Consider the following 27,987-nt stretch of genomic DNA (forward strand, 5'->3'; position numbering starts at 1 on the left):
ATGAAGAATTTTAGGAAGATGCAAAGGCAACCAAATTTGGAGACACTATTCATGGTGCTGATTCTCTGCCTGGGGATTTCAGAAGTCATCCTGGAATGTCCTCAGCCATGTGCCTGCTATGTTCCTAGTGAAGTTCACTGCACATTTCGGTCCTTAGCGGCTGTGCCATCAAAAATTTCTAAGCATGTGGAACGAATTAATTTGGGGTTTGTATAGTAATTTTTCTGTGGAGTTTTATATTCTTTAATACAATTCTATGAAATTAATCCTACATGTCATCGAGGTGAAGCATTGTTTATTGCTAAGTTTGTAAAGCCGCCCTGAGTCTTCGGAGAAGGGCGGGATATAAATGGAATAAAAATAAATAAATAAATAAATAAATAAATAAATAAATAAATAAATAAATAAATAAATATTGTCAAGGAACTAAACTATAATATAAATCCATCAAATACCTTTCATAAAGAGATTAGTGACTGTTGTAAACACTTTAACTATTGTAATTCAAATTTTTGATTAAATGTGAGATACTCTCCAACCCCATCAATTTCTAACTAAATTTGTTTCATTTGTTTCTACTGTATCAGGTGAATCAAATAAAATCCAGTTTGGTCTAGTGCAGGGATGTCCAATCTTGGCAACTTTAAATCCTGTGGACTTCAATTCCTAGAATTCCCCAGCCAGCCATGTTGGCTGGAGAATTCTGGGAGCTGAAGTCCTCAAGTCTTAAAGTTGCCAAGATTGGACACCCCTGGTCTAGTGGTTAAGACAACAAACTAGAAAGCAGGAGACTATGAGTTCAAATTCTACTTTAGCCATGAAAGCCAGATGTGTATTTGGGACCAGTTATTCTCTCTCATCCTAACTCATCTCACAGGGTTGTTGTGGGGAAAATAGGAGGAAGGGGGCATGTTGGTATGTTTGCCATCTTGAGTTATTTGTAAAACTAATAAAGGTGAGATACAAATAAATGAATAAATCATACTTGCCATTGGTATTGCTTTCATCTTTTCTCCTCCTACATGTTTTTAGTTTAGTGATTAAGGCACCAGGCTAGAAATCAGGAGACTGTGAGATCTAGTCCTGCCTTAGGCATAAAAGCCAACAGATGTGTTTAAGTTAATCTGTTCTTGGCACTGATTCTAGTCGATTTATATTATCAGTCAAATTTCTTATTACTTCCAACATGTACAGATCTAATAATTCAGCTACTAGAACTTATTCTGCAGGCTTCCATTTTATAAATGTCATCCACATACTTTTTTATTCATTTAAGGAGAATTTTATCAGAAAAAGCCCATTCTAATTGGCATTTTCCATGAATTTAAATTCCAAGTGGAATTTATTTATAATTTATAGGGAAGGAAGGAAGGAAGGAAGGAAGGAAGGAAGGAAGGAAGGAAGGAAGGAAGGAAGGAAGGAAGGAAGGAAGGAAGGAAGGAAAAAACAATTTGTGACATGTCATTTGCAGATACAATAATACTGTTAAAATGATTTATTAACTTTCTCAAAGTCCACTTAGAATTTATGGATAAACCAAACAAACCTTTTCATTACAGAATAATGGTGAATGATGGAACAAATCTCCATTTCTTTTTTCTCCAGGTTTAACAGCATTCAAGCTGTATCCGAAAACTCATTTACAGGACTTTCAAAGCTTGAATTGCTCATGCTTCATGGCAATGACATCCAAAACATACCTAATGGTGCTTTAAAAGATCTGTCATCACTACAGGTAAAGCCAGAAATAATATTTACTAAATAAATCACAACACTTAGAGTCTATATCAGGGCCCACTTCAAAACCTCATCCTAACAAAGCAGAACTTATGGAAGCAGTTTCTTCCAAAAGGAACTTTTATTAAGAGAAGCTGGCAGCAGACATAATAAGAAGGATCTGAGGGTTTCCCGCTGAGATCAATAGGTTAAAAAAGTCCCAAGCAAGTTTGAATGGGCCAATCTCTAGGTATTAAGTCCATTGTGGGAAAGGTGCTGATAATGTCGGTCTGTCCCAGGTTTGCAACAAGGTTGTTGGGTCTTCGAGCTTTCTCTTCCAAAACAGGAGATAAGCTAAATGGCTGGAGGCACATTCCTTTCTCACCCCAAGGTAACATCAAGGGAGAGATAGTTCAAAGAGTGAATATGTAGAACAACAGAGGGGATACATTTTAGCAATAGAGAGAAACAAAGATACAGCCCACAGCATCTTCCCCCCTCCCCTTCAGGAGTATGGCAGAACCCAGAGTGGTGGAAGAATTAGAAATAGAAAAAAGTTCCCCTTAATATATATGGTTTCTGACATCCTGCCCTCCTTAAAAGAGAGAGAGATCCACCTGAGGGAGAGAACAGAAACATGTAAAAGATATGGATTAGTGTGGTTTGTTGGGGTATGCTGCGTGAAATTTTCTACGGAGCTTAGGAACCTTAACATGATGTTTGTGGTCCCAGTCATTTTGGGAGGGTGGAAGATGCTTCCATGCCACTAGATATTGGGTGGAGCCATGGTGTTTTCTAGAGTCTAGGATTGCCTTAATTTCAAAATGTTGTTCCCCTTCCAACATAATGGGAGGAGGGGGAGGAGCAACAGTTGGTCTTAATAGTGACTGCTGCTCACGTTTTAGAAGGCTGCAGTAGAAGATTGGGTGGATTTGTTTGAGGGTTTGGGGGACTTCTAATTCTACTGTGACAGGGTTTATGATTCTGGTGATAGGGAATGGTCCAAAATATTTGGGTCCTAGTTTTTTGGACGGTTGTAGGGATTTTAGGTATTTGGTGGATAGGTAAACCTTCTCTCCCACACTAAAAGGTTTTGGCTCAACTCTCTTTTTATCAGCTTGCATTTTATATGCTTGTCAAGCTTCATCTAGGGCTTTTCTGACTATTGACTATTGAGTTGTGCAATCCACTCCTTTAGGAAAGGAATTTCAGGGTCGGCTGATGGAAGTTCTGGCATCAGGTTAAAACTCTGTCATATTGCCACTTGAAAAGGAATGTAGCGTGTTCTGGAATGGGCTGCATTGTGGTAGGCAACTTCTGCAAACAGGAGGAGGTTGGTCCAGTTATCTTGCTAGTAATTAATAAAGCATCTTAAGTACTTTTCCAGTACTGAGTTCGATAGTTCAGTCTAACCATTTGTTTGCAGATGATGACTAGATGATAGTCCCTGGCTGGTTCCTAATAGGCTTAGGAATGCTTTCCAGAACTCTGATGTGAATTGCATTCCTCTATTGGATATGATGTGCTGTGGGGCTCCATGAAGTCAGTACATGTGTTGGACAAACATTTTTGCAAGTGTTTTTGCATTTGGAATCTTTGAGCAGGGAATAATATGTACTTGTTTGGAGAATAGATTCCTTACAACCCAGATAACTGTGTTTCCTACATTCTTGGGTAATTCCATGATAAAGTCCATGGAGATCTCCTTCCAGGGTGCTTAGGGGGTTGACACCGGTTGCAGTAAGCCAAGTGTCTTTCCTTATAACCTCTTTGCTGCGGCACAAACCAGGCAGCTATCCACATAGCTTTCAATGTCCTTTTTTATTAATGGCCACCAAAATTGCCTTTTGATCAGATGCAACATTTTCACAAGTCTAAAATGGCCTGCGGACTTTGAGTCATGGCACCATTGCATTAATGTTAGTTTCTGACTTTGGGGTATGTACAATTTTCTTCCAAACTATGGCAGACCATCTGTCATGGTGCATAAGTTCTTATGGCTTAGGAACCATTCATCTGTCTCTAGTGCTTTTTATGAACTCAATCCCTGCTTGGCTTGCTAAAGGTTTTCGGAGTTTGGCTTGTGCTCAGGTGGTGACTTTTGCTGCCATTTATCTATTTGGCATTAGTGGCTTTGTTATGTTGCTTCGAGCACTGTTATATTGTGGCATTCTGGACAAAGTGTCTGCCAAAAGGTTTTTTCCCCAGCAAATGTTTTAACGTGAAATTAAAATGGTGGAAGTGTTGCAACCAACTTGCTTGTTTAGGGTTTAATTTCCTTGGTTGTTTTAGTGCTTCCAGGTTCTTGTGGTCAGTCCACACTTGGAAAGGAATTTTGTTCCCCTCCAGGAAGTGCCACCAAGTGAGAAGAGCCCATCGTATTGCGTATGCCTCTTTCTCCCAGACTGCCCACCTTTGTTCTGCCTCTGTGAGCTTCCTCAATGTGTATGCACAGGTTTGCAAGGCACCCTCATCGTTTTCTTGTAAAAATACAGCCCCCACTGCTATATAGCTGGCATCAGCCTGAATCACAAAAGGTTTATTGGTGTCGGGTGTCTCAACACAGGTTCTGTGGAAAATAGCTTTTTAAGCCATTGTCCATTTTACTAGTTGGCTTGGTCTGGGTTTTCCCTCCCCTTTGGTTTTGAACAGGTTTGTAACTGGTAATGCAATTTGGGCAAAAGAGGGGATGAATTGTCAGTAAAAGTTTGTGATGCCAAGGAAACTCTGCAATTGCTTTCTGGTGTGGGGCAGAGCCCATCTAATACTGTTTGGACCTTTTGGGGATCCATTTTTATGCCATTAAGTGATATGCAATATCCCAGATAGTTATTTTTTTTCCTTATGGCAGGGGTGTCAAACTCAATTTCATTGAGGGCCGCATCAGCATTGCGGTTGCCCTCAGGGGGCCGGGTGGGTATGATATTGGGTGGGCATGGCTAGAGTGGCCTACTGGGTGGGCATGGCCAGCTCTACATCCTTCGCATCAAGGGTGCCTATGGGGGCCTGGGCAGGAGTGGGACAGATCTGAGGGTCTCTGGCAGGAGGAGGGTCTCTGGGCCAGCGCCAAGGCAGTGGGGGCCGTTCCCTCACTGTTTCCAGGATGGCTTTGTGGGCCACATGAAACCACTTCGCAGGCTGGATCTGGCCCCTGGGCCTTGTGTTTGACATGTCTGCCTTATGGAATTCAGGATCACATTCCTTTCTCACCCCAAGGTAACATCAAGGAAGAGATAGTTCAAAGGTTGAATATGTAGAACAATGGAGGGGATACATTGTAGCGATAGAGAGAAACAAGGAGACAGCCCACAGCATCTTCCCCCCTCCCCTTCAGGAGTTTGGCAGAACCCAGAGTGGTGGAAGAATTAGAAATAGAAAAGAGTTCCCCTTAATATATATGAGTTCTGACAGTCATTTTCCTAAGTATTAGTGAACAAAAATGGTTTCCAGTAGGCACACAAAATCTGTCTATATAGAGGCCAATGATTTTGTTACTATGTATCTAACTCAAAGTCCCTTAATTCTGAACATGGATAACTAAGGATCTCTAGATTGAGCCATTAAGTTAACCTGTACCACTTATGTGTAAACTATGACTCTCTAAATATTGTTGAAAAACACATTCATCAACCTTCACAATTGCCCATGCTTCCTAGAAACATTGAGAATTGTAATTTAGCTATGTCTGGTGGGGCACAAATTTCCTATCTCTATAAAAAACATGCCTTTCCTGTAAAGTTCTAATATCAATAAAGATAGTAACATATTAATTTATTTGTCCCTTTAGGTATTCAAAATAAGCTATAACAAACTGCAGGTTATAACTGACCAAACTTTCCAAGGGCTTTTCAACTTGATGAGACTGCACCTGGACCATAACCGAATTGAATTCATCCATCCAAATGCTTTCAGTGGTTTAATTTCCCTCAGACTTCTCCACTTGGAAGGAAACCTGCTTCAGCAGGTTCACCCAAACACATTTTCAACATTCTTAATCCTTGATTACTTCAGGGTATCAACAATAAAATATCTTTATTTATCTGAAAATGCCATTAGAACATTACCTAAGGGAATTTTTGAAAAGATGCCTCTACTAGAGAATATTTATCTTCATGGGAATCCCTGGTCTTGTGACTGCAGGCTGAAATGGTTCCTTGAATGGACTGAGAAATCTGCAGGTAAGAAGTACTTTGTAGCAAACAGTAGTAGGAAATCACCTTCAGAAGGAATTGGCCAGAAATACTGTGGGTATAGGCATTACACAGGTTGTTCTCAATTTATGACCATTCCTTTAATGATAATTTGAATTTATAACAGCCTTGGAAAAAGTGACTTATAACCTTGAAGTTATCACTATTGCATTATCCCCACAATCAGGTGATCACAATTCAGGTTCAATTTATGATAGTTGCAGCATTTTGCATTCATACCCAATCATGATTTGCAACCTTCCCAGCTGTCTTCCAACAGGTTGGGAAACCAGAGTTGCTTAACGGCCACATAATTCATGTAACCATATGATTTACTTAATGACTGTGGTAAAAATGGTCATAAAATTGAGTGAGGAGACATGATAACTCACTTAATGACTGCATTGCTCAGCAATCAATACTTTTGTTATGATTGTGGTTCTAAGTTGATAACAATCTGTATTAAATTATCTTGAGGTGTTTTCATGTAATGTATTGTAAAAATTCAGCCTTTCCAATTTATCCTGTAATCTGTATTTTAAACATGATATCCATCATGTTTCACCTTCATGGATTACTGCCTTGTCGTGGCGAAGGAGCTTGTGTAATTCAATGAAGCTATGAGCTATGCTGTGCAGGGCTATCCAAGACAGATAGGAGAGAGTTCTGACAAAATGTGATCCACTGGACAAGGAAATGGCAATGCACTCCAGTATCTTTGCCATGAAAACCCTATGGACAGTACCAAAAGGCAAAAAGATATGATGCTGGAAGATGAGCCCCTCAGGTCGGAAGGCATCCAATATGCTACTGGGGAAGAGCAGAGGGATAGTACTAGTAGCACCAGAAAGAATGAAGCAACTGGGCCAAAACCAAAAGGACGCTCAGCTGTGGATATGTCTGGTGGTGAAAGGAAAGGCCAATGCTGTAAAGATTTATTCTCCATAGGAACCTGGAATGTAAGATCCATGAATCAAGGAAAGCTGGATGTGGTCAAACAAGAGATGACAAGACTGAACATCGACATCTTAGGAATCAGTGAACTAAAATGGACAGGAATGGGTGAATTTAATTCAGATGACCATCAGGTATACTACTGCGGGCAAGAATCCCTCAGAAGAAATGGAGTAGCCTTCATAGTCAATAGTCAATTCTGAGGGATTCTTGCCCGCAGTAGTATAACTGATGGTCATCTGAATTAAATTCACCCATTCCTGTCCATTTTAGAGTAGGAAAAGCAATACTGGGATACAATCCCCAAAATGACAGAATGATCTCAGTTCGAATCCAAGGCAAACCATTTATTATAACAATAGTCCAAGTCTATGCCCCAACCACCAGTGCTGAAGAGGATAAAATTGACTGGTTCTATGAAGCCCTATAGCACCTTATAGAACTAACACCAAAAAATGATGTCCTTATCATCATGGGGGATTGGAATGCTAAAGTAGGAAGCCAAAAGATAACCAGCATAACAGGCAAGTTTGGCCTTAGAGTACAAAATGAAGCAGGACACAGGCTGATAGAATTTTGTCAAGAGAATACGATGGTCATAGCAAACACTCTTTTCCAACAACCCAAGAGATGGCTTTACACATGGACATCACCAGACGGTCAACACAGAAATCAGATTGATGATGTGCTCTGCAGCCAAAGATGGAGAAGCTCTATACAGTCAGTAAAAACAAGACCAGGAGCTGACTGTGGCTCAGAACATGAGCTTCTTGTTGCAAAGTTTAGGCTTAAATTAAAGAAAGTAAGGGAAAGCGCTAGGCCAGTCAGGTATGAATTAAATCATATCCCTGTTGAATATACAGTAGAGGTGACAAATAGATTTAAGGAATTAGATCTGATAGACAGAGTGCCTGAAGAACTATGGACAGAGGTTCGCAACATTGTACAACAGGTAGCAACCAAAACCATCCCAAAGAAAAAGAAATGCAAGAAAGCAAAATGGCTGTCTGAGGAAGCTTTGCAAATAGCTGAGGAAAGGAGGGAAGCGAAAGGCAAGGGAGAAAAAGATATGCCCAATTAAATGCAGAATTCCAAAGAATAGCTAGAAGAGATAAGAATGCCTTCTTAAATGAACAATGCAAAGAAATAGAAGAAAACAATAGAATAAATGGCATGGGTCTGAGTTACTTATGGGAGCACCTGCTGCCGGCATCAACTTCCCTTTGTCCAGTGCGCTCCCACAGAGAGGGCCTCCTTAGGGTGCCACCGGTCAGAGAGTGCCGACTGGTGGCCCCCAGGGGGAGGGCGTTCTCTGTGGGTGTGCCTGACCTGTGGAACCGTTTACTGGTTGAGCTCCGGATGGCTCCCGACCTTCGCTCCTTCCGACGTGACTTAAAAACCTATTTGTTTGAACAAGCCGGCCTGGTCTGATGGGTTTTGTTTTAATTATTGTTTTAAGGAGCCTTGGTGGAGCAGAGGGCTAATGCCTCCTTAAGTAAGACCAGCTGCCTGCAATTAGTGCAGGTTCGCATCCCACCAGGCTCAAAGTTGACTTAGCCTTCCATCCTTCCGAGGTAGGTAAAATGAGGACCCAGATTGTTGGGGGCAATAAGCTGACTTTGTAACAATGCCGCTTGGGGTGTGTGGAAAGCACTAACAAGAAGGCATATACATAGAATGAAGGCTACTGCTAAGCTTGTAAGCTGCCCTGAGTCTTCGGAGAAGGGCAGGATATAAATGTAATAAAAATAAATAAATAAATAAATAAATAAATAAATAAATAAATAAATAAATAAATAAATAAATAAATAAATAAAGTAATTTATTTTCTGCATTTGGGCACTAGGGTTTAATTTGTTTTTAATTTCTGTATTTTGGGTATTTTGGTATTTATGTCCCTGTTCACCGCCCTGAGTCCTTCGGGAGAAGTTCAGTATACAAATCAAATAAATAAATAAATAAATAAAATAAATATCCACAGCTGAGCATCCTTTCGGCTTTGGCCCAGTCACTTCATTCTTTCTGGTGCTACTAGTACTATCCCTCTGCTCTTCCCCAGTAGCATATTGGATGCCTTCCGACCTGAGGGGCTCATCTTCCAGCGTCATATTGTTTTGCCTTTTGGTACTGTCCATAGGGTTTTCATATTGTTTTGCCTTTTGGTACTGTCCATAGGGTTTTCATGGCAAAGATGGGTTGCCATTTCCTTCTCCAGTAGATCACGTTTGTCAGAACTCTCTGCTATGACCTTTCCGTCTTGGGTGGCCCTGCATGGCATAGCTCATAGCTTCATTGAATTACGCAAGCCCCTTCGCCACGACAAGGCAGTAATCCATGAAGGGGAAAGAAAGATACACCCAACTAAATGCAGAATTCCAGAGAATAGCTAGAAGAGATAAAAATGCCTTCTTAAAAGAAATAGAAGAAAACAATAGAATAGGGAGGACCAGAGATCTCCTCAAGAAAATTGGAGAGATGAAGGGAACATTTCATGCAAAAATGGGCATGATAAAGGACCAAAATGGCAGGGACCTAACAGAGGCAGAAGAGATTAAGAAGAGGTGGCAAAATTACACAGAAGAACTACACAAGAATGAGCTTAACATCCCTGATAACCACGATGAGGTGGTCACTGACCTCAAGCCAGATATCCTAGAATGTGAAGTGAAGTGGGCCTTAGAAAAGCTGAGCAACAACAAAGCTAGTGGAGGTGACAGTATTCCAGCTGAGCTATTCAAAATCTTAAAAGACGATGCAGTAAAAGTGCTACACTCAATTTGCCAGCAAATTTGGAAAATTCAACAGTGGCCACAGGATTGGAAAAGATCAGTTTACATTCCAATTCCAAAGAAAGGCAGTGCCAAAGAATGTTCAAACTATCGCACCATTGCACTGATTTCACATGCTAGTAAGGTTATGCTTAAAATCCTACAAGCTAGACTCCAGCAGTATGTGGATCGAGAACTACCAGAAGTACAGAAAGGATTTCAAAGAGGCACAAGAACTAGAGATCAAATTGCCAACATACGCTGGGTCATGGAGAAAGCTAGAGAGTTCCAGAAAAACATCTACTTCTGCTTCATTGACTATGCTAAAGCCTTTGATTGTGTGGATCACAACAAACCATGGCAAGTGTTTAAAGAGATGGGAATACCAGACCATCTCATTTGTCTCTTGAGAAACCTGTATGCGGGTCAAGAAGCAACAGTGAGAACTAGACATGGAACTACTGATTGTTTCAAAATTGGGAAAGGAATCCGGCAAGGCTAAATACTGTTGCCCTGTTGATTCAACTTATATGCAGAGCACATCATGAGAAAGGCAGGACTAGATGAATCAAAAGTTGGAATTAAGATTGCCAGAAGAAATATCAACAACCTAAGATATGCAGATGATACCACTCTAATGGCAGAAAGTGAAGAGGAACTAAAGAGCCTCTTGCGGGTGACTTGACTAATTCTTGACTAATTCTCAGGAGTATTAGAAGAAATTATCCATTCCATTAAACAGTTTTGGAACCAGTATATTCCAGGTGTTCCAAAGGATATTTGGATGCACACTAGATAAGTGTCATTAAAAGTCACCACTAAGATCAATTATGGGATGACTAGTAGGATTTAAGAGAAGATCATTCTGAGATCTCATTTATATAGGTAAATGTCTACAATAAATTATTATAGCTACAAATGGGAATAAGGAAAGAAAGGACAAACCCAAGAGAAATGAAGACACTTTATAGTATTTTCAATTAAATATTCTCTCCAATTGTATCTGTTTCTGTAAAAATGCATAATAGTGGTAACATGTACTTAGATTTATTTTATTATATAAACTTATTTATGAACCAATGAGCTATTTGGTAGTATGAAAATAAGTTAATAAATATAAAATGACACATTTATAAAAATATGCATTATCTAATGGTTAACCTAGACAGCATTAACTTGAAAAGAACATGAACAAACTAGATAAAAATAAATAATTTCTGACCACTTAAAAACAATAATTTAATTAAATTCAAAGTATAGCTTAAAACATGGAACAGCAGAGAAAGACAAACAAAAGTCTTATGATTTTCTTTTTTGCCTTTCAGGTATCCTAAAGTGTAAAAAAGATAAAGCCTATGAGGATGGTCAGCTTTGTCCTAAATGTACCTTTCCTAAACAATTCCAGAAACAAGATATTCAAAATATGAAAGACATTTCCTGCAGAAAGCCAATCATACAGTCCCCATTAAAACAAAGCATCAACATCAAGGAAAATGATGAGGATAAAGAAGGTGACATTTCTGAGTTACTAATGGAAGAATTTCAGTGGCCTCCATGGAACATTACTCTGAACTTGACCGATGAACACAAAAACTCAGTGAACCTCAAATGTGAAATTAAAAAACCAACAGAGTCTACCAAAATTCAGTGGAATCAGATCTCTCCTTATAAAATTGTTGTCAATGATACTATTTCTCTGGATGTGGAATGCCATACGAACCGAGAAAACTATGAGAAGTTGTGGAAGCTTATTGCATATTACAGTGAAGTGCCTGTCAAACTTAAAAGAGAACATGTGCTTATTCATGAACCTAAATTAAGCTATCATTATAGGCAAGGCACTGATTATGATGCTCCCTATTACACAGGTGTCAAAGGCAGAATCTTTGCTGAGCCTACCTGGGTGATGCAGCCATTCATACACATCCAATTAAACAGACATCAGAGCACAGGAAAAATGGTAGTTCTCTCTTTTTCTTCCCAAGTTTCTGAAACTATTCAACCTCATGAAAACAAGCAACAGAGAAGCAGTTGGGTTATGATAGAGCAAGACCAGCACACTAGAGCTGCTCAAAGTATAGTAGAAGGTTCAAATGTTCAGCTTAGTTGTAATGTCAAAGCATCAGAAAGTCCTTCTATAAGGTGGATTCTCCCAGATGGGACAAAATTGAAAGCTCCATTCAAAATGGAAGGAAAAATGTTTTCTGTTCTCAGCAGTGGCCAATTAATCATCAAGTCGGTGGCCTATGCTGATTCAGGGATATATCACTGTGTTGCCCAAGTGAGAGATGATGTAGACACAGTGGCCTACAGAGTTCTAGTGCAACCCACAGTTATTCAGCAAGTTGATTCTGAACTACCAAAAATTGAAAAAAATGTGGGGGATTCCATACTATTGCCTTGTAGTGCAGTGGCTATACCAGATGCTCATTTAAGCTGGATACTTCCAAGCAACCAAATGATTAATGATTTGTCAAACTCTTCTAGTGGATATTTGATAGAAAATGGCACATTATTAATTCCATACAGTCACGTAGGTGACAGCGGTTATTACAGATGTGTGGCCATCAATCAACAAGGATCAGATGAAGTTGTTGCTAAAGTAACAGTAAATAAGGTGGTTTCTGACAGATCTTCTAAAAGCATAAAATTTAAAAAGCAATCTAGTTTAAGAACCTCAGTAAGGGGGCAGGTCATAGGAGATGATGAGGGATCAGGTGATAAAGAAATTGATGGTATGCCAAGCAAGAAATTTCATCTCAAAAACTTTGAACTATCACTTAAACAGAAGAGTGATGACATTTCTCATGTTCAGGTAAGAACAAATAAAAAAGGAAAACGCAAAATGAAATTATGGAAAGGCATTGATAGGACCGAAGAGATTAATGTTGCTGAGGGTCGAAGAGTATTTGAATCTAGGAGGAGAATTCATATAACAAACAAACAAATTAATCCTCAGCACTGGGCTAACATTTTGGCAAAAGTCCGAAGAAAAAGTCTTCCCAGATTTACAACAACTTCTGTTCCTCTTCTAAGAAGCACATCAGAGATTCCTTTTACACATTGGACTACAAGAAGTCATCTACCTATCTCCAGTCTCTTACCAAGGAGTGCTATGGAAATCAATGGAAAAGAATCTTTAGCAGATACTTCCCATTTGGATGAAGCAGAATTATTTTCAGTCACCGTTCCCTCTGTCATCAGCATGCAGAACTATAATCAAGAACAAATACTTTCTTCAGCAGTGCATGTGGAACATGAATTGTCAAAAATGCCAGAAGATCCATCCTACATGAAAACCTCTGTATCACAGGAGATCCAATTCTCTCCAACTATACAGACACAACCTTGGGATCATAGTGATTTGAACACAGACCAATCAAAAGTAGCAGAAACAAAAAGGATAGAAAATTTTCATGGAGAAATGAATAGAATCTCAAAAAAAGAAGCTTTACCTTATACTCAGAGCGCTTTAATGATAGTCAGCAACAAGGAGAAAGCCACACCTAATCCATATTCAGAAATTTCAGTCAAAGATCCTGTCCTTGCCAAAAGCCATAAGACGAAAACTAGCAAACAATATTTACAATCTAAATCTATGAGTAATGTAAGTAATGTTGCAATAGATTTTACACATGCTGAAATCAACAACTCTGCTACTACTGTTGCATCTGCTGCTCAAATGACAGATTTTGCTCCTAAAGAACATGACAGCATAGAACATGTACAAGTAATTCCATTTACAGATTCTAAAAGCCTAATATTAACAAATGTGAATCCTGAAAAAACAAAATATTCTTATACTATAGAAAGTACTATTCATCCACTGAAAAAGAAAGAACAGATGCTGACAGCTGCTACTACTAACAATCCAACTACAGCAGCCACAATAACAGCATATGAAAGAAAAATGACTACACCTGAACCAATGATCAGTAAGCATTCACGAAGAAGACCATATGGGAGACGGAGAACAAATAGATTCAAAAGACCAAAACCTATTACTCCTACAGCTTTTAATTTAGAAGAGATATCTTCTGTTCCAAAACTATCTAGACTTGACAATGCTACTCAAACCATGCAAGGTTTTATGGCTGGAAATCAGAAGCCTGAGGATGAAATACAAAAACTGAGTTCTTCATCATTAAAAAATACAACTACTTTACAAAAAAACCAGGACACAGTAGCAACTTCAGCTGTTCATCTTTCTTCTTTATTACTTAAAACACCATTAACTCTTTCTAGTGTCATAAAGGATCAGAAAAGTCAAACTGTGACATCCACGTATCATTCGGTAACTACATCACTCCCAAAACAGTTGCAATTATCTCACAATCCAGAGTATGCAACACCTTCAGAAAATAAGTTACCCATAGGTTATAATAAAGTGACAAATACACCCACAACAAACATTTTAGGAGAAAGCTCAACATCATCTTCTGGTCTTACCTCTTCAGTGATTCCAGAACTTAAAGCTAACTTTGTCTCATCAGCCTACACAAAAGTTATTGACTCAAGGGTAGCTCAATCAAAGCTATCTACTCAACAGTATCTATCTGTTAGCCAAACAGAACATCCTGAAATTCTGCCATCTTTAGAAAAATTATGGAAGTTTTCAGATTACCTAATAAAGACTACAGTGGAACCATTTTTTCATAAAGTTGAAAAAATGACTATATCTCATCACAGTTCAGTCTCTGATCGTACTTCTATAATAACTACAGAAATGAACCAAATTCTTGATCTTTGGCAAAATAAAACACACATTCTACCAACTTCAAGATACTCCAAAGAAATTACTAGCCAGTTCCATAATCATGATGATGAGACTGAAATATATAGAAATGAAAAAAATTATCCCTCAGTTGTATCCATTTCAATGCTCACTACTCTTCCTCCATTAACGCCTAAGAATCTTAATTTATCATATAATTCTTCAACAAAAATCCCCCACACATCTGTTAAACTAATATATCCAGATAGCAGGCCATACAGCAGCTTTTCATTAAATCCAAATGTTCCAAATCAACCAATTGGAAAAAACCCAGGTTTTTCATCTCCAAAGTATATTCATGGGAGGGGGACTACGAAACCTCCATATCTCATTGCATCAGGATTTTTTCATCATTTTATAACTCACAAAGTGCCCCTTCATTATACCAATAAACCAGAGATAACAGCATATGCAGCCTATACCATACAAGAGAGAAAAATCTCTTCAACTTTCCTTACCCCCACACCTGCTCCATTATACAGACTTAAAATGCCTATTCCAGGCAAATCTGACAACCAAGATGAAATCAGACAAAATATTTATTCCAAAGTGTTTGTCACCAACTTTCTTCCTGAAAGTAGAGATAAGCCTGGCAGAAAAATCAATCATGCTATACCATATTTGCACAATGCAAGACCACCATTTCTGATAAACAGAACTAGGATATTTCAACACTTGGGAATGAACTCTAAACCACTGGAGCTTAATCTACCAGTTCTAGTAAACACAACTGAGAAAACATTTCTCTCTATTACCAAGAAGATAATGCATAGCACTTCTTTAAAAGCCACCACTATTGCAGCACCTCCTATATCCTTGGATACTGTACTAGCACCTGGCACAATCATTCCTTCCTCCACTACTCCAAAAATAAAATCTCAAGTGAGTTCAACCTTGCAGTCTTCCAGTGGTATCTATTATAATAATCCAAATGTGTTATTTGTGCCTAAATTGGATAGAATTAAGGTTTTCAACTCAAGTCTCATTCAGTCTTCTGTGCCTTTAACACAACAAGGAGAAAAACCTAAAATTATCACTAAAATGTCTAACCGTCTTTCTGCCCTAGCTGAGTCAGATGTTGCTATCCCATGTGATGCCACAGGAGAACCCAAGCCTCTCCTTTCTTGGACAAAAATCTCTCCAGGTAACCTTTTTATCAGCTCATTTCAACAGCTGCAGTAGGTTATAAAATCAATGACATCAAATGCATTTTATTTAATAATAAGCTTGTATTTTTGTTTCTTTGGATGATTTCAGAAGTGCAGTACTTTTATAAATTTGTTCACCAATCAGTAAATTAGATTGTTGCATCATGCATATTTGCAGTTTTGGTGTGCATTATTGATGCAAAATAAAGAATTATATCTCGATAGGCATTCCCATCTTTATTGTGAAATTCACTGAAGCTATATTTGATGGGTTAAGTCAGTAAATTGGTTCCATGTTAATTCCAGCCAATCTGGCCAAGAGCATAGGATCAGGAGATTTAAAATATCTGAAGAATACCCTAATATATGTTATAGGTCTTGGTGATTCTTTTAATGTTAAAAAGACACCCTATATTTAAAGTCACTAATTTTTATTGAATGATTGAAGCAAATGCCTCCTTAAGTAACACCAGCTGCCTGCAATTAGTGCAGGTTCGCATCCCACCAGGCTCAAGGTTGACTCAGCCTTCCATCCTTCCGAGGTAGGTAAAATGAGGACCCAGATTGTTGGGGGCAATTAAGCTGACTTTGTAGTAATGCTGCTTGGGGGTGTGTGAAAGCCCTAATAAGCAGGCATATACATAGAATGAAGGCTACTGCTAAGCTTGTAAGCCGCCCTGAGTCTTCGGAGAAGGGCGGGATATAAATGGAATAAAAATAAAAATAAAATAAAATAAAAAAATATGGTACTTAAATCTGTGAATCTTAGATTTTGTTAAGAGTATTGCAGTGCATTTCTAAGTTCTATTTAAGAGATGATAAGTACTTTAGAAAGTGTTGAAACAATGACTTGTGTTTTATTTTTCTACTCTGAAACTTTAGGAGCAACAATGATAGCCCAAACAAAGATACAACGTTTTGACGTCTTGAAAAATGGCACATTCCTTATTCACAATGTTCAGCTTCAGGACCGTGGACAGTATCTGTGTGCTGCTGAGAACTCTCATGGCACTGATAAAATGATTGTCCTGTTGACTGTCATAGCTCAACAGCCCAAAATGCTGGGTTCTCGCTTTAAGGATTTGACTGTTTATTTTGGAGAAAAAGTGACTATGGATTGCCAAGCCACTGGAATCCCAAACCCACACATTTCTTGGATTTTTCCTAACCGTAAAATATTTCAAACTGTGAGTACTACGGAGGGAAGGGTTATGCTATATGAGAACCGAACCTTGTTCCTGAAAGACACTAACTTTTCAGATCGGGGAATTTACAAATGCATAGCCAGCAATGCTGCAGGAGCTGACAGTATTGCAGTGAGACTTCACATAGCTGCCTTGCCACCAATTATTGAGCAAGAGAAAGAAGAAAATATTTCCCTCAATATGGGGCAAAACATTAACATTCACTGTAGTGCAAAAGCAGCCCCTCCACCTGGCATCCGTTGGTTACTTTTTGATGGGACTCAGATTTGGCCCTCTCAGTTTGTCCATGGTAATCTGTTTGTTTTTCCAAATGGAACCCTTTACATACGCCATGTCTTGCCCAAAGACAGTGGGAGCTATGAATGTATTGCAGCAAATATGGTTGGAGCAGTCAGGAGAACTGTACAGCTGCAGGTCAAAAAGCAGTCAACAAATGTGAAGATCACAGGAAGCTCACCCCAGAGAACAGATGTAATGTATGGTAGCACCCTACGACTGGATTGCAGTGCCTCTGGGGATCCCTGGCCATGGATCATCTGGAGGCTTCCTTCAAAAAGAATAATGGATTCTCTACAGAGGTAAATCTTTATTTTGGCATTCCATGTATAAGTTGTTGCATTTTGGTTTTATAGATTCTTCAAATCAATATAATCCTTTCATTCATTCCAGTAATATCTACATTAAGCCTGGGATTCATGGACTGTGGCTCCATGATTATCTGTGGCTTCCTAAGCTATGGGTAAGACTTTCAAAGTCCTTACAGAAGTTGCTCCCAAAGTTTAACCTTTACTAAGATATTAATGGGAGAAATTATTAACTTCTGGAGAATAAATATATTGATTATCTAAATTAATTCAAATTACCTCAATTGTAATTTGCTGTAACCATTTGAGTTTCAAAAAATTGGACATTTGTTTTATGTTCTATGATTATAAATTATCATCTTATATCTTGAATATGCAAAGATGCATCAGAATCTAACTATATATCATTGTTTCTGAATATGAACTAACCAGCAAACATATTATAATTTTAATACCATTGTATTTTTCTTTCATGTAACATTACAACATTTATGGATTGCTTGATTTTATGTATGTATTTTCAGAAATAAGCCAGGTCAGTTGATAGCTAAACTTGACCCTAGGAGACAGATATACTGAGGCAGGAACTAGGTCACAGTTTCAGTCCTTGCAATGCTTTATGCATCCTGGATGGATTTGATAAAGCTAAAACTATGCTCTGCTGATGTTTGAATGGGAAGTAAGACAGGGACAATTTACTTCTTAGCACAGAATCATTTTCCAACTGCAGTGGTGAGGTCACTTTCTATTTCTATATTACAGCTTGTGACATAATTATATCTTGTTGCAAATTGTTGTAAGTCAAGGACTACTTGTACTTTATCATTTTTTCCTTTTATTTTTTTGGGTCAAGTTTTTGACACCTTGCTGGCTGACTGTTGGTACTCGGATATTGCCTTGTCCTAAAAGTGGTACAATGGGTGAAAAGGTTGAAAAGCCCTGTACCAGAGGAGCCTCACCAGCCCTCTCAGGCTGTGTGGGGCAGCTTTGGGGCTGGACTCAGCCAGGGTGGGGAGTCCTGGCTGCCTTTTGTGGATGGGGGCTCACCAACCTTCCTGTTCACTGGGGTCATAGTGGATAGGGCGGTGGGCAGCAGGCTGACTGGAGGACCAGATGGGAAGGAGGGGTCAGGCACATAGGGGCTGATGTGTGGCATCATTTCCACCTCACTACCTGTCTTGCTTCACCCTGCAGCAGCAGCACTAGCAGCAGGCAGAGGCCAGTGGCGGGGAGGCACAGGAACTATGGAGTTCTGCATAGTAGAAATAAGGTAGAAGATAACTGTTACCACACCAAAGCCATTTAGCTGAGGTGACCAGTGAATGTGGTTTCAGCTTTTACATTGTTCCTTTACTAGAATATTAATGTGCCTAATTCAGGGATCACTCCCTTTTTCCTTCAGCACAGCCTAAGCTCTCCACACTTCTTTCCACTTCTCCCTCAAAGTGATGCAGTTCTCTCCCCACCTTTCCAGCATGCAATCCTAATCCCACCCCCTTCCTTGAACTATCACCTTCTCATTTACCTATTTCTACCCATGAGGGGCAGGCTTTCTTTTTTGTCACTTGTTCTTCTCTGAGACTGTTTTCTTGTGGAGGCCACTTCACGGCCCCTGCACTTTCAGCCTGCTAAACCTCAGTTAACTACAGGTGAAACTCAAAAAATTAGAATATCGTGCAAAAGTTCATTTATTTCAGTAATGCAACTTAAAAGGGGAAACTAATATATGAGATAGACTCATTACATGCAAAGCAAGATAGTTCAAGCCATGATTTGTCATAATTGTGACAAAGGCACACGGAACGCTGTTACCTTCCTACCGTAGTGGTCCCTATTTTTCTACTTGCATTTTTTACATGCTTTTGAACTGCTAGGTTGGCAGAAGCTGGGACAAGTAACAGGCACTCACTCTGTCACGCGGCACTCGGGATTCGACCCGCCAAACTGCCGACCATCTGATCGACAAGCTCAGCGTCCTAACCCACTGAGCCACCACGTCCCTATATATATATGTACAAGTGGCTTTGGCTTTGAAATGGAGATGAGCACTGGCCCCTAGAGTTGGAAATGATTAGCATGCATGTGCGGGGGGAAACTTTACCTTTTTTATGTTTATGTATACGCATACGCATACATACATACATACATACATACATACACACATACATACATACATATATATACATACATACGTACATACACAAACATACATATATATATACATACATACACACACACACAGCTGTTTATTGTTAAAATAATAAAAACAATAAAACAATAACAACAACTACTTACAGTCTAAAATAACCTTAGCTTTTGCTGGTCCACTGCCAGTGTCATCATAGTGAGTGTTTGTGGTGGGGAGATCATTTGTAAAACCTTGCTGACTCAGTGCCCTGCTCATTGATCGTGTAACAGGGCTGTCCGTCTTAGCTAACCGTAATTGCTTTAATAGTCCGGCATCCCCTTGCGCGTGTCCCTGTCTTGCCACTTTCTTTTCTCTTATTGTTCCTTTCCTTGCCCTTCCTATTCCTGTCAATCCTGCCTTTCACTGCTGTGCCCTCTCAACTTGTTGTGATTCAGGGCCAGCCTGTGGGTCCGGCAGCCGGCTCGGATGTCTCGGATGACTCAGATGAGGGGGAGGAGGAGGGTGTTGAAGACGAGCTTGCTGATGATGGCTTGGAGGCTTCGCAGAGCCCCCAGCCAGGGCCCTCTTCTCAGCTGCGCGAGCCCGAGAGTGCGGATGATGATGACCCACAGCTGGCCCTGTTCAAGGACGCCCGACGCAGGAGGCAGTCAAGCAGGAACAAGCAGAGAAAGGCTGTGGGACTCCTCGGAAGGAGGCACAGGGAGGCCACGCCCTGAACTCTAAATAAAAGGAGTGTTTGGGGAAGGGCTGGTTGCTGAAAGCAACCGTTCCGTTTGAGGATTCAAGTTACAGTGTTTTGTTTCTTGTTCTGTTGTTTGTGTAATAAATCTTGGCAGACGCTTTCCAGCCTCAGACGCTCTCCAGTCTCTACTGTTTATACAGGGGTTTGCCTTTCTGCAAGGCCGGTAGCAGGCTGGTTCAGAACAGTTTGCTTTCAGCCTCCCACCCCTTACTACTAAGATGGAGCAGCTACGTGCCGAGAATGCTCAGCTCACTCAGCAACTCACTTTGCTGGCAGCTCAGGTGGCTCAACTGCAAGCTCAGGTACATGCTGCACCCCCACCCAGGAGGAAATGTCAGATAGCAATGCCGGATAAATTTGCTGGCAATCCAGAATTGTTTCCTGCCTTCCTGGGACAATGCCAGCTTTTTATCAGCGTGAGAGCAGCTGATTTCCCCACTGACCGGGATAAGGTGGGATTCGTGTTAAGCCTTCTTTCGGGGGATGCAGCTCGTTGGGGCACGCCTCTGCTGGCACAACCTAGCCCTTTGTTGGATAACTTTGTGGGGTTTTGTGACCATATGCGCCTAATGTACGAGGACCCAATTAAGATGCAGACTGCCACCCGACGCCTGAAAGCTCTGAGGCAGGGTCAACGCCCCCTACAGGCCTATATCAGCGATTTCCGGCTGCTTAGCCAGGATTCCGCCTGGAACGAGGCTGCGCTCGTGGATGCCTTCCAGGATGGATTGTCGGAGGAGATGTTGGATGAGCTGGCCCGCGTGGACATTCCCTCAGACCTGAATGGGCTGATCCATCTTTGCCTGCGGATCGATGCCCGGCTGCAGCAGCGAAAGAGTCGCCGTGCCACCCCACAGCCCCTGCCGCCCCTGTTGTGCGTGAGCCCCCAGTCCAAAGGGAGGAGCCAATGGAGCTGGGTGCCGCCAGGTCTCGTCTATCGGTGACGGAAATGGACAGACGACGATCGGGGGGGTTGTGTTTTTACTGTGGGGACCCTGGACATTTGGCTGCTTCTTGCCCAAAGAAGCATCAGCGGGCATCAGTGACCAAGCCTGCCCCGAGAAAGTCCCCTACTTTGCTGTCGGGAAACGCCCCGAGCCCGATCTAGACGGTGTGATAGATCGGGCGACCCCCAACAACCACACCGAGCGACGTCGTTCCGATGGTGCCTGTGAACCTCCACGGCATTTGATTTTGGAGGCACGTCTGATCCTTCCTGGCAAGCCAGAGGGGATTCCAGTCCATGCCTTAATTGACTCTGGGGCTACCACAAACTTTATGGACTCGGCCTTTGTGGCCAAATGGGCTGTTCCCCAGTGTCCGGTGGATCCGCCCATGTTAGTGGAGACTATCGATGGTCGAGTGCTCCTGTCCGGGCCTATTACGGCCGCCACGCAACCAGTGTGTATGGCCATCAGTTCCCATGTGGAGGCCATCCAGTTCTACATCACTTCGGATCTGCACTTCCCCGTGGTCTTGGGACTGGCGTGGCTCCGGGCGCATGATCCACAGATCTATTGGTCTCAGAACTTGGTCACCTTCCCAAGCTTGCAGTGCGTGGACCACTCCCGCCATATCTGTGCCGGCCAGGTGGAGGGTTCCCCAGGGGTTTCCTTGCCTCCTGAACTGTCCGACTTTGCTGATGTGTTCAGCGAGTCAGAGGCGGATCAGTTACCCCCGCACAGGCCCTATGACTGCTCCATTGATTTAGTCCCTGATGCGCCTCTCCCAGTGGGGCGTTTGTACTCCATGCCGGAGCCCGAGTTGGGTGCATTGCGGGACTTCCTGGAAAAGAATTTGGCTCGCGGTTTCATCCAGCCCTCGTCCTTGCCAGTGTCTGCGCCCGTGCTCTTCGTCAAAAAGAAGTCGGGCGAGTTACGGCTTTGCTGTGACTACCGGAAACTCAATGCCATCACGGTGCGCAACCGTTACCCGCTGCCCCTCATCCCCGAGCTCTTGGACCGACTCCGGGAGGCTAAGATCTTCACGAAACTGGACCTGCGTGGAGCTTACAACCTCGTCAGAGTTCGGCCGGGTGATGAGTGGAAGACGGCGTTTGGTACTCGCTATGGACATTTTGAGTACACGGTGATGCCGTTTGGCCTGACCAACGCCCCCGCTGTGTTTCAGCATTTTATGAACGACATCTTTCGGGATCTGTTGGACCAGTTTGTCGTGATTTACCTGGACGACATCCTGATTTACTCCCCGTCGCGTGAAGTGCATCATCAGCATCTCCGTCAGGTCCTGCAGCGCCTCCGGGAACATCGGCTGTTTGCCAAGTTAGAGAAGTGCCAGTTCTACCAGGTGACCATCGATTTCCTGGGTCACCGCATTTCTCCAGAGGGCATCGCCATGGAGCCGAGTAAAGTTGAGTCGTTGCAGAGTTGGCAACCCCCGCATCGCGTGAAGGATGTTCAGCGACTTCTTGGATTTGCCAACTACTATCGAACATTCATCCATGGCTTTGCCGCCTTGACAGCCCCCCTCACCCGGCTCCTGCAGAAGAAGACTCGGTTCCAGTGGAACGCACCAGAACAACAGGCGTTCCAGGCTTTGAAGGACGCCTTCATGAAGGAGCCCATCTTGAAGCATCCTGACCCGCAACGGCCGTTTGTCGTGGAGGCGGACGCCTCCGACATTGCCATTGGGGCCGTGTTACTCCAGGCAACGACGCCCAGCGGTACCCTTTTCCCTTGCGCGTATCACTCTCGGAAATTGAACCCCTCGGAGCGCAACTATACCATCTGGGAGAAGGAGCTGCTGGCCATCAAGGCGGCGTTCGAGGCTTGGAGACATCATCTGGAGGGGGCGCGGCATCAAATCGAGGTCCGGACGGACCACAAGAATCTGGAAAGCCTGCAGACCGCTCGGAATTTGAACCAACGCCAGATCCGGTGGTCCCTTTTCTTTGCGAGGTTTGACTTCCGGGTTCGGTACATACCAAGCGGGCACAATCAGAGAGCGGATGCTCTGTCCAGGAAGCCCGAATATACCCGAGTGGAAGACAAGCTTCTGCCCAGGACAGTGATCCCCGTCGAGTCTTTTGCTGCGGTGCGGGAGCCGGTTGATATACGGGCTCGGATCCGGGAGGCGCAGCAGCAGGAGGCGTGGGTGGCTCAGCGGAAGGAGGAGGTGGGGCCAGACTCGCCTTGGACGGTCACGGATGGACTCTTGTATTATCGTGACCGGCTCTATGTTCCAGGAGGGCCACTCAGGGGACTCGTCCTCAGCCAGTGTCATGATAACCCGGCAGCGGGGCATTTTGGCCTGTTTAAGACTCTGAACCTGGTCTTCCGTACCTTCTGGTGGCCCCGAGTCCGACACGACGTCCAGTCTTATGTCACCTCCTGCATCCCATGCAGGCAGGCCAAGTCAGCGACAGGGGCCCCGCCTGGTTTACTGCAGCCTTTGCCAACACCCAAGAGACCCTGGGGGGCTGTGTCCATGGACTTCCTGACGGATTTACCCCCATCCTCCGGCTTCACGACAGTGTTTGTGGTGGTGGACATGCTGACCAAGATGGCGCACTTCATCCCCTGTCGCGGCTTACCGTCAGCTCGCGCCACTAGTCGCATGTTCATCCAACAGGTGTTTTGGCTACACGGCCTCCCCGATAGAGTCGTCTCCGATAGGGGGGCCCAGTTTACAGCCCGCTTCTGGCAGGAGTTGATGCGTGCGTTGGACATTAAGGTTTGCCTCTCGTCCGTGCATCATCCTCAAACTGACGGGGGTACCGAGAAGGTCATCGGTATCCTGGAGCAGTATCTGCGCTGCTACGTCAACCTGCAGCAGGACAATTGGGTGGACTATCTGGCCATAGCCGAGTTTGCTTTTAACAACTCGCAGCACACCTCCACGCAGATGACACCGTTCTTGGCCAATGTGGGTTATCACCCCCAGTTTTTCCCCCTTTCTCCCGTGGACTCACCGGAGCCGGCAGCGAACGACTTCATGGCGGAGTTACAGGCGATCCATCGGTTGGTGCGACGGCAGCTGGAGAAAGCCAAGGCCGACTACAAGAGGTTTGCCGATCGGTCGAGACGGGATACGCCTCCACTATCGGTGGGGGATCGGGTCTGGCTGTCCACCAGGAACCTACCATCCACACGGCCGGTGAGGAAGCTGGACCACCGTTACCTTGGACCGTTCCCAGTCGAGGCTGTCATCAACCCGGTCGCCTATCGTTTAACTCTGCCACGTTCCCTGCACGTGCACCCAGTCTTCCATCGGTCCCTGTTGGTCCCCGAACAACCGGCTTGTCCACTCCGCCAAGCGGAACCTCCCCCATCAGGACCTCGTGATGGAGGCAGCACCCCCGAGTACGAGGTCGCCAGCATCAGGGATTCCCGTTGGTTGAAAGGTCGTTTCCAGTACCTGATCGAGTGGAAAGGGTACGGGCCGGAGGACTTCACATGGGAAGACGCGACCGCCGTTCATGCCCCTGCGTTGGTGACTGCTTTTCACAAACAATTCCCATCCCGACCGCATCCGGATCGGCAGCCCCGGGGGAAGGGCCCTGCGGTGCGGGATAGTGTTGTGATTCAGGGCCAGCCTGTGGGTCTGGCAGCCGGCTCGGATGTCTCGGATGACTCAGATGAGGGGGAGGAGGAGGGTGTTGAAGACGAGCTTGCTGATGATGGCTTGGAGGCTTCGCAGAGCCCCCAGCCAGGGCCCTCTTCTCAGCTGCGCAAGCCCGAGAGTGCGGATGATGATGACCCACAGCTGGCCCTGTTCAAGGACGCCCGACGCAGGAGGCAGTCAAGCAGGAACAAGCAGAGAAAGGCTGTGGGACTCCTCGGAAGGAGGCACAGGGAGGCCATGCCCTGAACTCTAAATAAAAGGAGTGTTTGGGGAAGGGCTGGTTGCTGAAAGCAACCGTTCCGTTTGAGGATTCAAGTTCCAGTGTTTCGTTTCTTGTTCTGTTGTTTGTGTAATAAATCTTGGCAAACGCTTTCCAGCCTCAGACGCTCTCCAGTCTCTACTGTTTATACAGGGGTTTGCCTTTCTGCAAGGCCGGTAGCAGGCTGGTTCAGAACACTCCTGGCATTTCTATCCTCTCCACCTGTCTTTCTTGCATCCGGTCATACAATGCTATTGCTGATCCATCTTCCAAACATCCTCCTCCCACAGTCATTATGGGATGTGTATCCTGATTCGACATTGCATGTGCTCTTCCATTGCCACCCCCCATTTTTTCTCTGGTGTATCCACTTGTTGTTCTTGCCTTCTGTTATTCATTCCCGCCGATCCCATCTTCTCCGATCATTCCTGGCAGTGGACCAGCAAAAGCTAAGGTTATGTTAGATTGTAAATAGTTGTTTTTATGGTTTTATTGTTTTTACTATTTTAACAATAAACAGCTGTTTTATTTCCATCCCAGGGTTCGAGAATTTTATATTGTTGTACAGATATGCCCGGGATTCGTACTTTTATAGTTATTAGGGATGTGTGTGTGTGTGTGTGTGTGTGTGTGTGTGTTTTTGCAGGGCTCAGTTTTATAAATAAAATCACAGTCTTCAAAAGGGAAATTGGAAGTAAATAAAAACATCCTTTCATTAAAATAAAGTCAGTTTATTTTGCAATTGAAGACAATTATTTTTGTTTGTTGGTAGCTGAACAGATGATGGTTTAATATATTCTCCTTCCTTCCCCCCCCCTTTAAAACAGTTTGGACAGCAGAATCAAGGTATTTGGCAATGGAACTCTGGTTATCCACTCTGTCACTGACAAGGATGCAGGAGACTACATGTGCATGGCCCGCAACAAGTTTGGAGATGATTATGTGGTCCTCAAAGTGAATGTGATGATGAAACCTGCTAAAATTGAACACAAGAATGAGAATAATCACAAAGTGATATATGGAGGAGATTTAAAAGTTGATTGTATTGCCACAGGTCTACCAAACCCTGAGATCTCCTGGAGTCTTCCAGATGGAAGTATGGTTAATACCTTTGTGCAATCAGATGACAGTGGAAGCCAAGCAAAGAGATTTGTAGTATTTAATAATGGAACATTGTATTTCAATAAAGTAGGCCTGAGAGAAGAAGGAGACTATACTTGTTATGCCGAGAACCAGATTGGTAAAGATGAAATGAAAGTGCAGGTTAAAGTAGTAGCCGAACCTGCCACAATTAGGAATAAAACCTATGTCATTCTCAACATCCCATATGGTGATGCAATATCTGTAGGATGTGAAGCAAAAGGGGTGCCTACTCCAAAAGTATTCTGGTTATCCCCAAGCAATAGACCAATCCCAGTCTTATCAGATAAATATCAAGTGTACATAGATGGGACACTTCTCATACAAAAAGCCCAAAGATCTGACAGTGGCAACTATACATGTGTAGCACGCAATAGTGCTGGAGAGGATCGCAAAATTGTTTGGATCCATGTCAATGTTCAACTCCCTAAAATAAATGGTCACCCTAGCACCATCACCTCAGTCAGAGAAACGGCTGTAAAAGACAGCCAGAAACTTATTGACTGTAAGGCAGATGGCATCCCATCTCCCCGTATCATGTGGGCTTTCCCAGAAGGAGTGATCCTCCCTGCCCCCTATTATGGCAACAGAATCACTGTACATCGCAATGGAACACTGGATATTCGTGGGGTAAGGCACACAGATGCTGTGCAGCTGGTGTGTATTGGCAGAAATGAAGGGGGAGAGGCCCGCCTAGTTGTGCAGCTTCAGGTTGTGGATCATATGGAAAAACCCTTCTTTGGGGATCCTGTTACTGAAAAGATTACAGCCACTGCAGGTCATAGCATCAATTTAAATTGCTCTGTCCATGGGACCCCCTCACCCAGAACTGCCTGGATCCTTCCCAATGGTACCGAACTGCTGAAACACAATCATCTGCAGAGATTTTATCACAAAAGAGATGGGATACTTCACATCAGTGCTCTTTCTGCAGCAGATGCTGGGACTTACCGTTGCACTGCCAGAAGCCTAGGGGGCTATGCAGAGAGGATGGTCTTCCTCAAAGTGGGAGTGAAACCAGAAATCAGCAATCATTATAACAACCTGGTGAGCATCATCAATGGAGAGACATTACAGCTTCACTGTGCCACCCAGCCTGGTCAGCGAGCTCATGTAGCCTGGACTCTGCCTAATGGAATGGTGTTAGATGGTCCCCAGGCCATTGGACGATTCTTCCTGTTTGAGAATGGCTCTCTCATTGTACGTGAGGCCTCTGTATTTGATAGAGGGACTTACCTGTGTAAGGTAGCCACAGAATATGGCTCTTCCCTTATGAAAGTTCTTGTGATTGTGATTGCCTACCCACCCCGGATCACAAGTGAACCAGCATCTGTCATTTATGCAAGGCCAGGGAATACAGTGAAGCTGAATTGTATGGCCATTGGAATTCCTAAAGCAGAAATAACATGGGAACTGCCAGAGAAACTGCATCTAGCCACAGGAGCTCAGTCTCGTCTGTATGGAAACAAATTCCTTCATCCTCAGGGCTCCCTAATCATCCAGCAGGCTACACAAAGGGATGCCGGTGTCTATAAATGCACTGCTAAAAATATGCTAGGCAGTGATTCCAAAGCTTCCTATATACACATATTCTAAAATCTTAGCAAACATCTTTGAATATGTAGAGGTATTTAAAATCCTTGTCAATGATAGAAATATAAAGTAGCTGAATACAAATGGTGAATCACACAGCTAAATATTAATAAAATAAAAAACTGCAATTGAGACAGGTATTGTTTTAGAGAAGGCTTAGGAACAGTCTCAATACTGAGAA

General features: G+C 43.0%; 1 protein-coding gene across 1 annotated transcript; it reads left to right on the forward strand.

Moving 5' to 3' along the window:
• On the forward strand, nucleotides 1–27,809 carry MXRA5 (matrix remodeling associated 5; the record flags this gene model as incomplete). Its single annotated transcript, XM_083361484.1, has 6 exons — nucleotides 1–215; nucleotides 1,615–1,735; nucleotides 5,504–5,894; nucleotides 10,954–15,546; nucleotides 16,433–17,333; nucleotides 25,901–27,809. 6 exons carry the CDS (start codon nucleotides 1–3, stop codon nucleotides 27,807–27,809), a joined length of 8,130 nt encoding a protein of 2,709 aa, XP_083217610.1.
• Between the last annotated feature and the right edge of the window lie 178 nt (nucleotides 27,810–27,987).

Source organism: Vipera ursinii, assembly GCF_947247035.1.
Source record: "Vipera ursinii genome assembly, chromosome: 4".
Lineage (NCBI taxonomy): Eukaryota > Metazoa > Chordata > Lepidosauria > Squamata > Viperidae > Vipera > Vipera ursinii.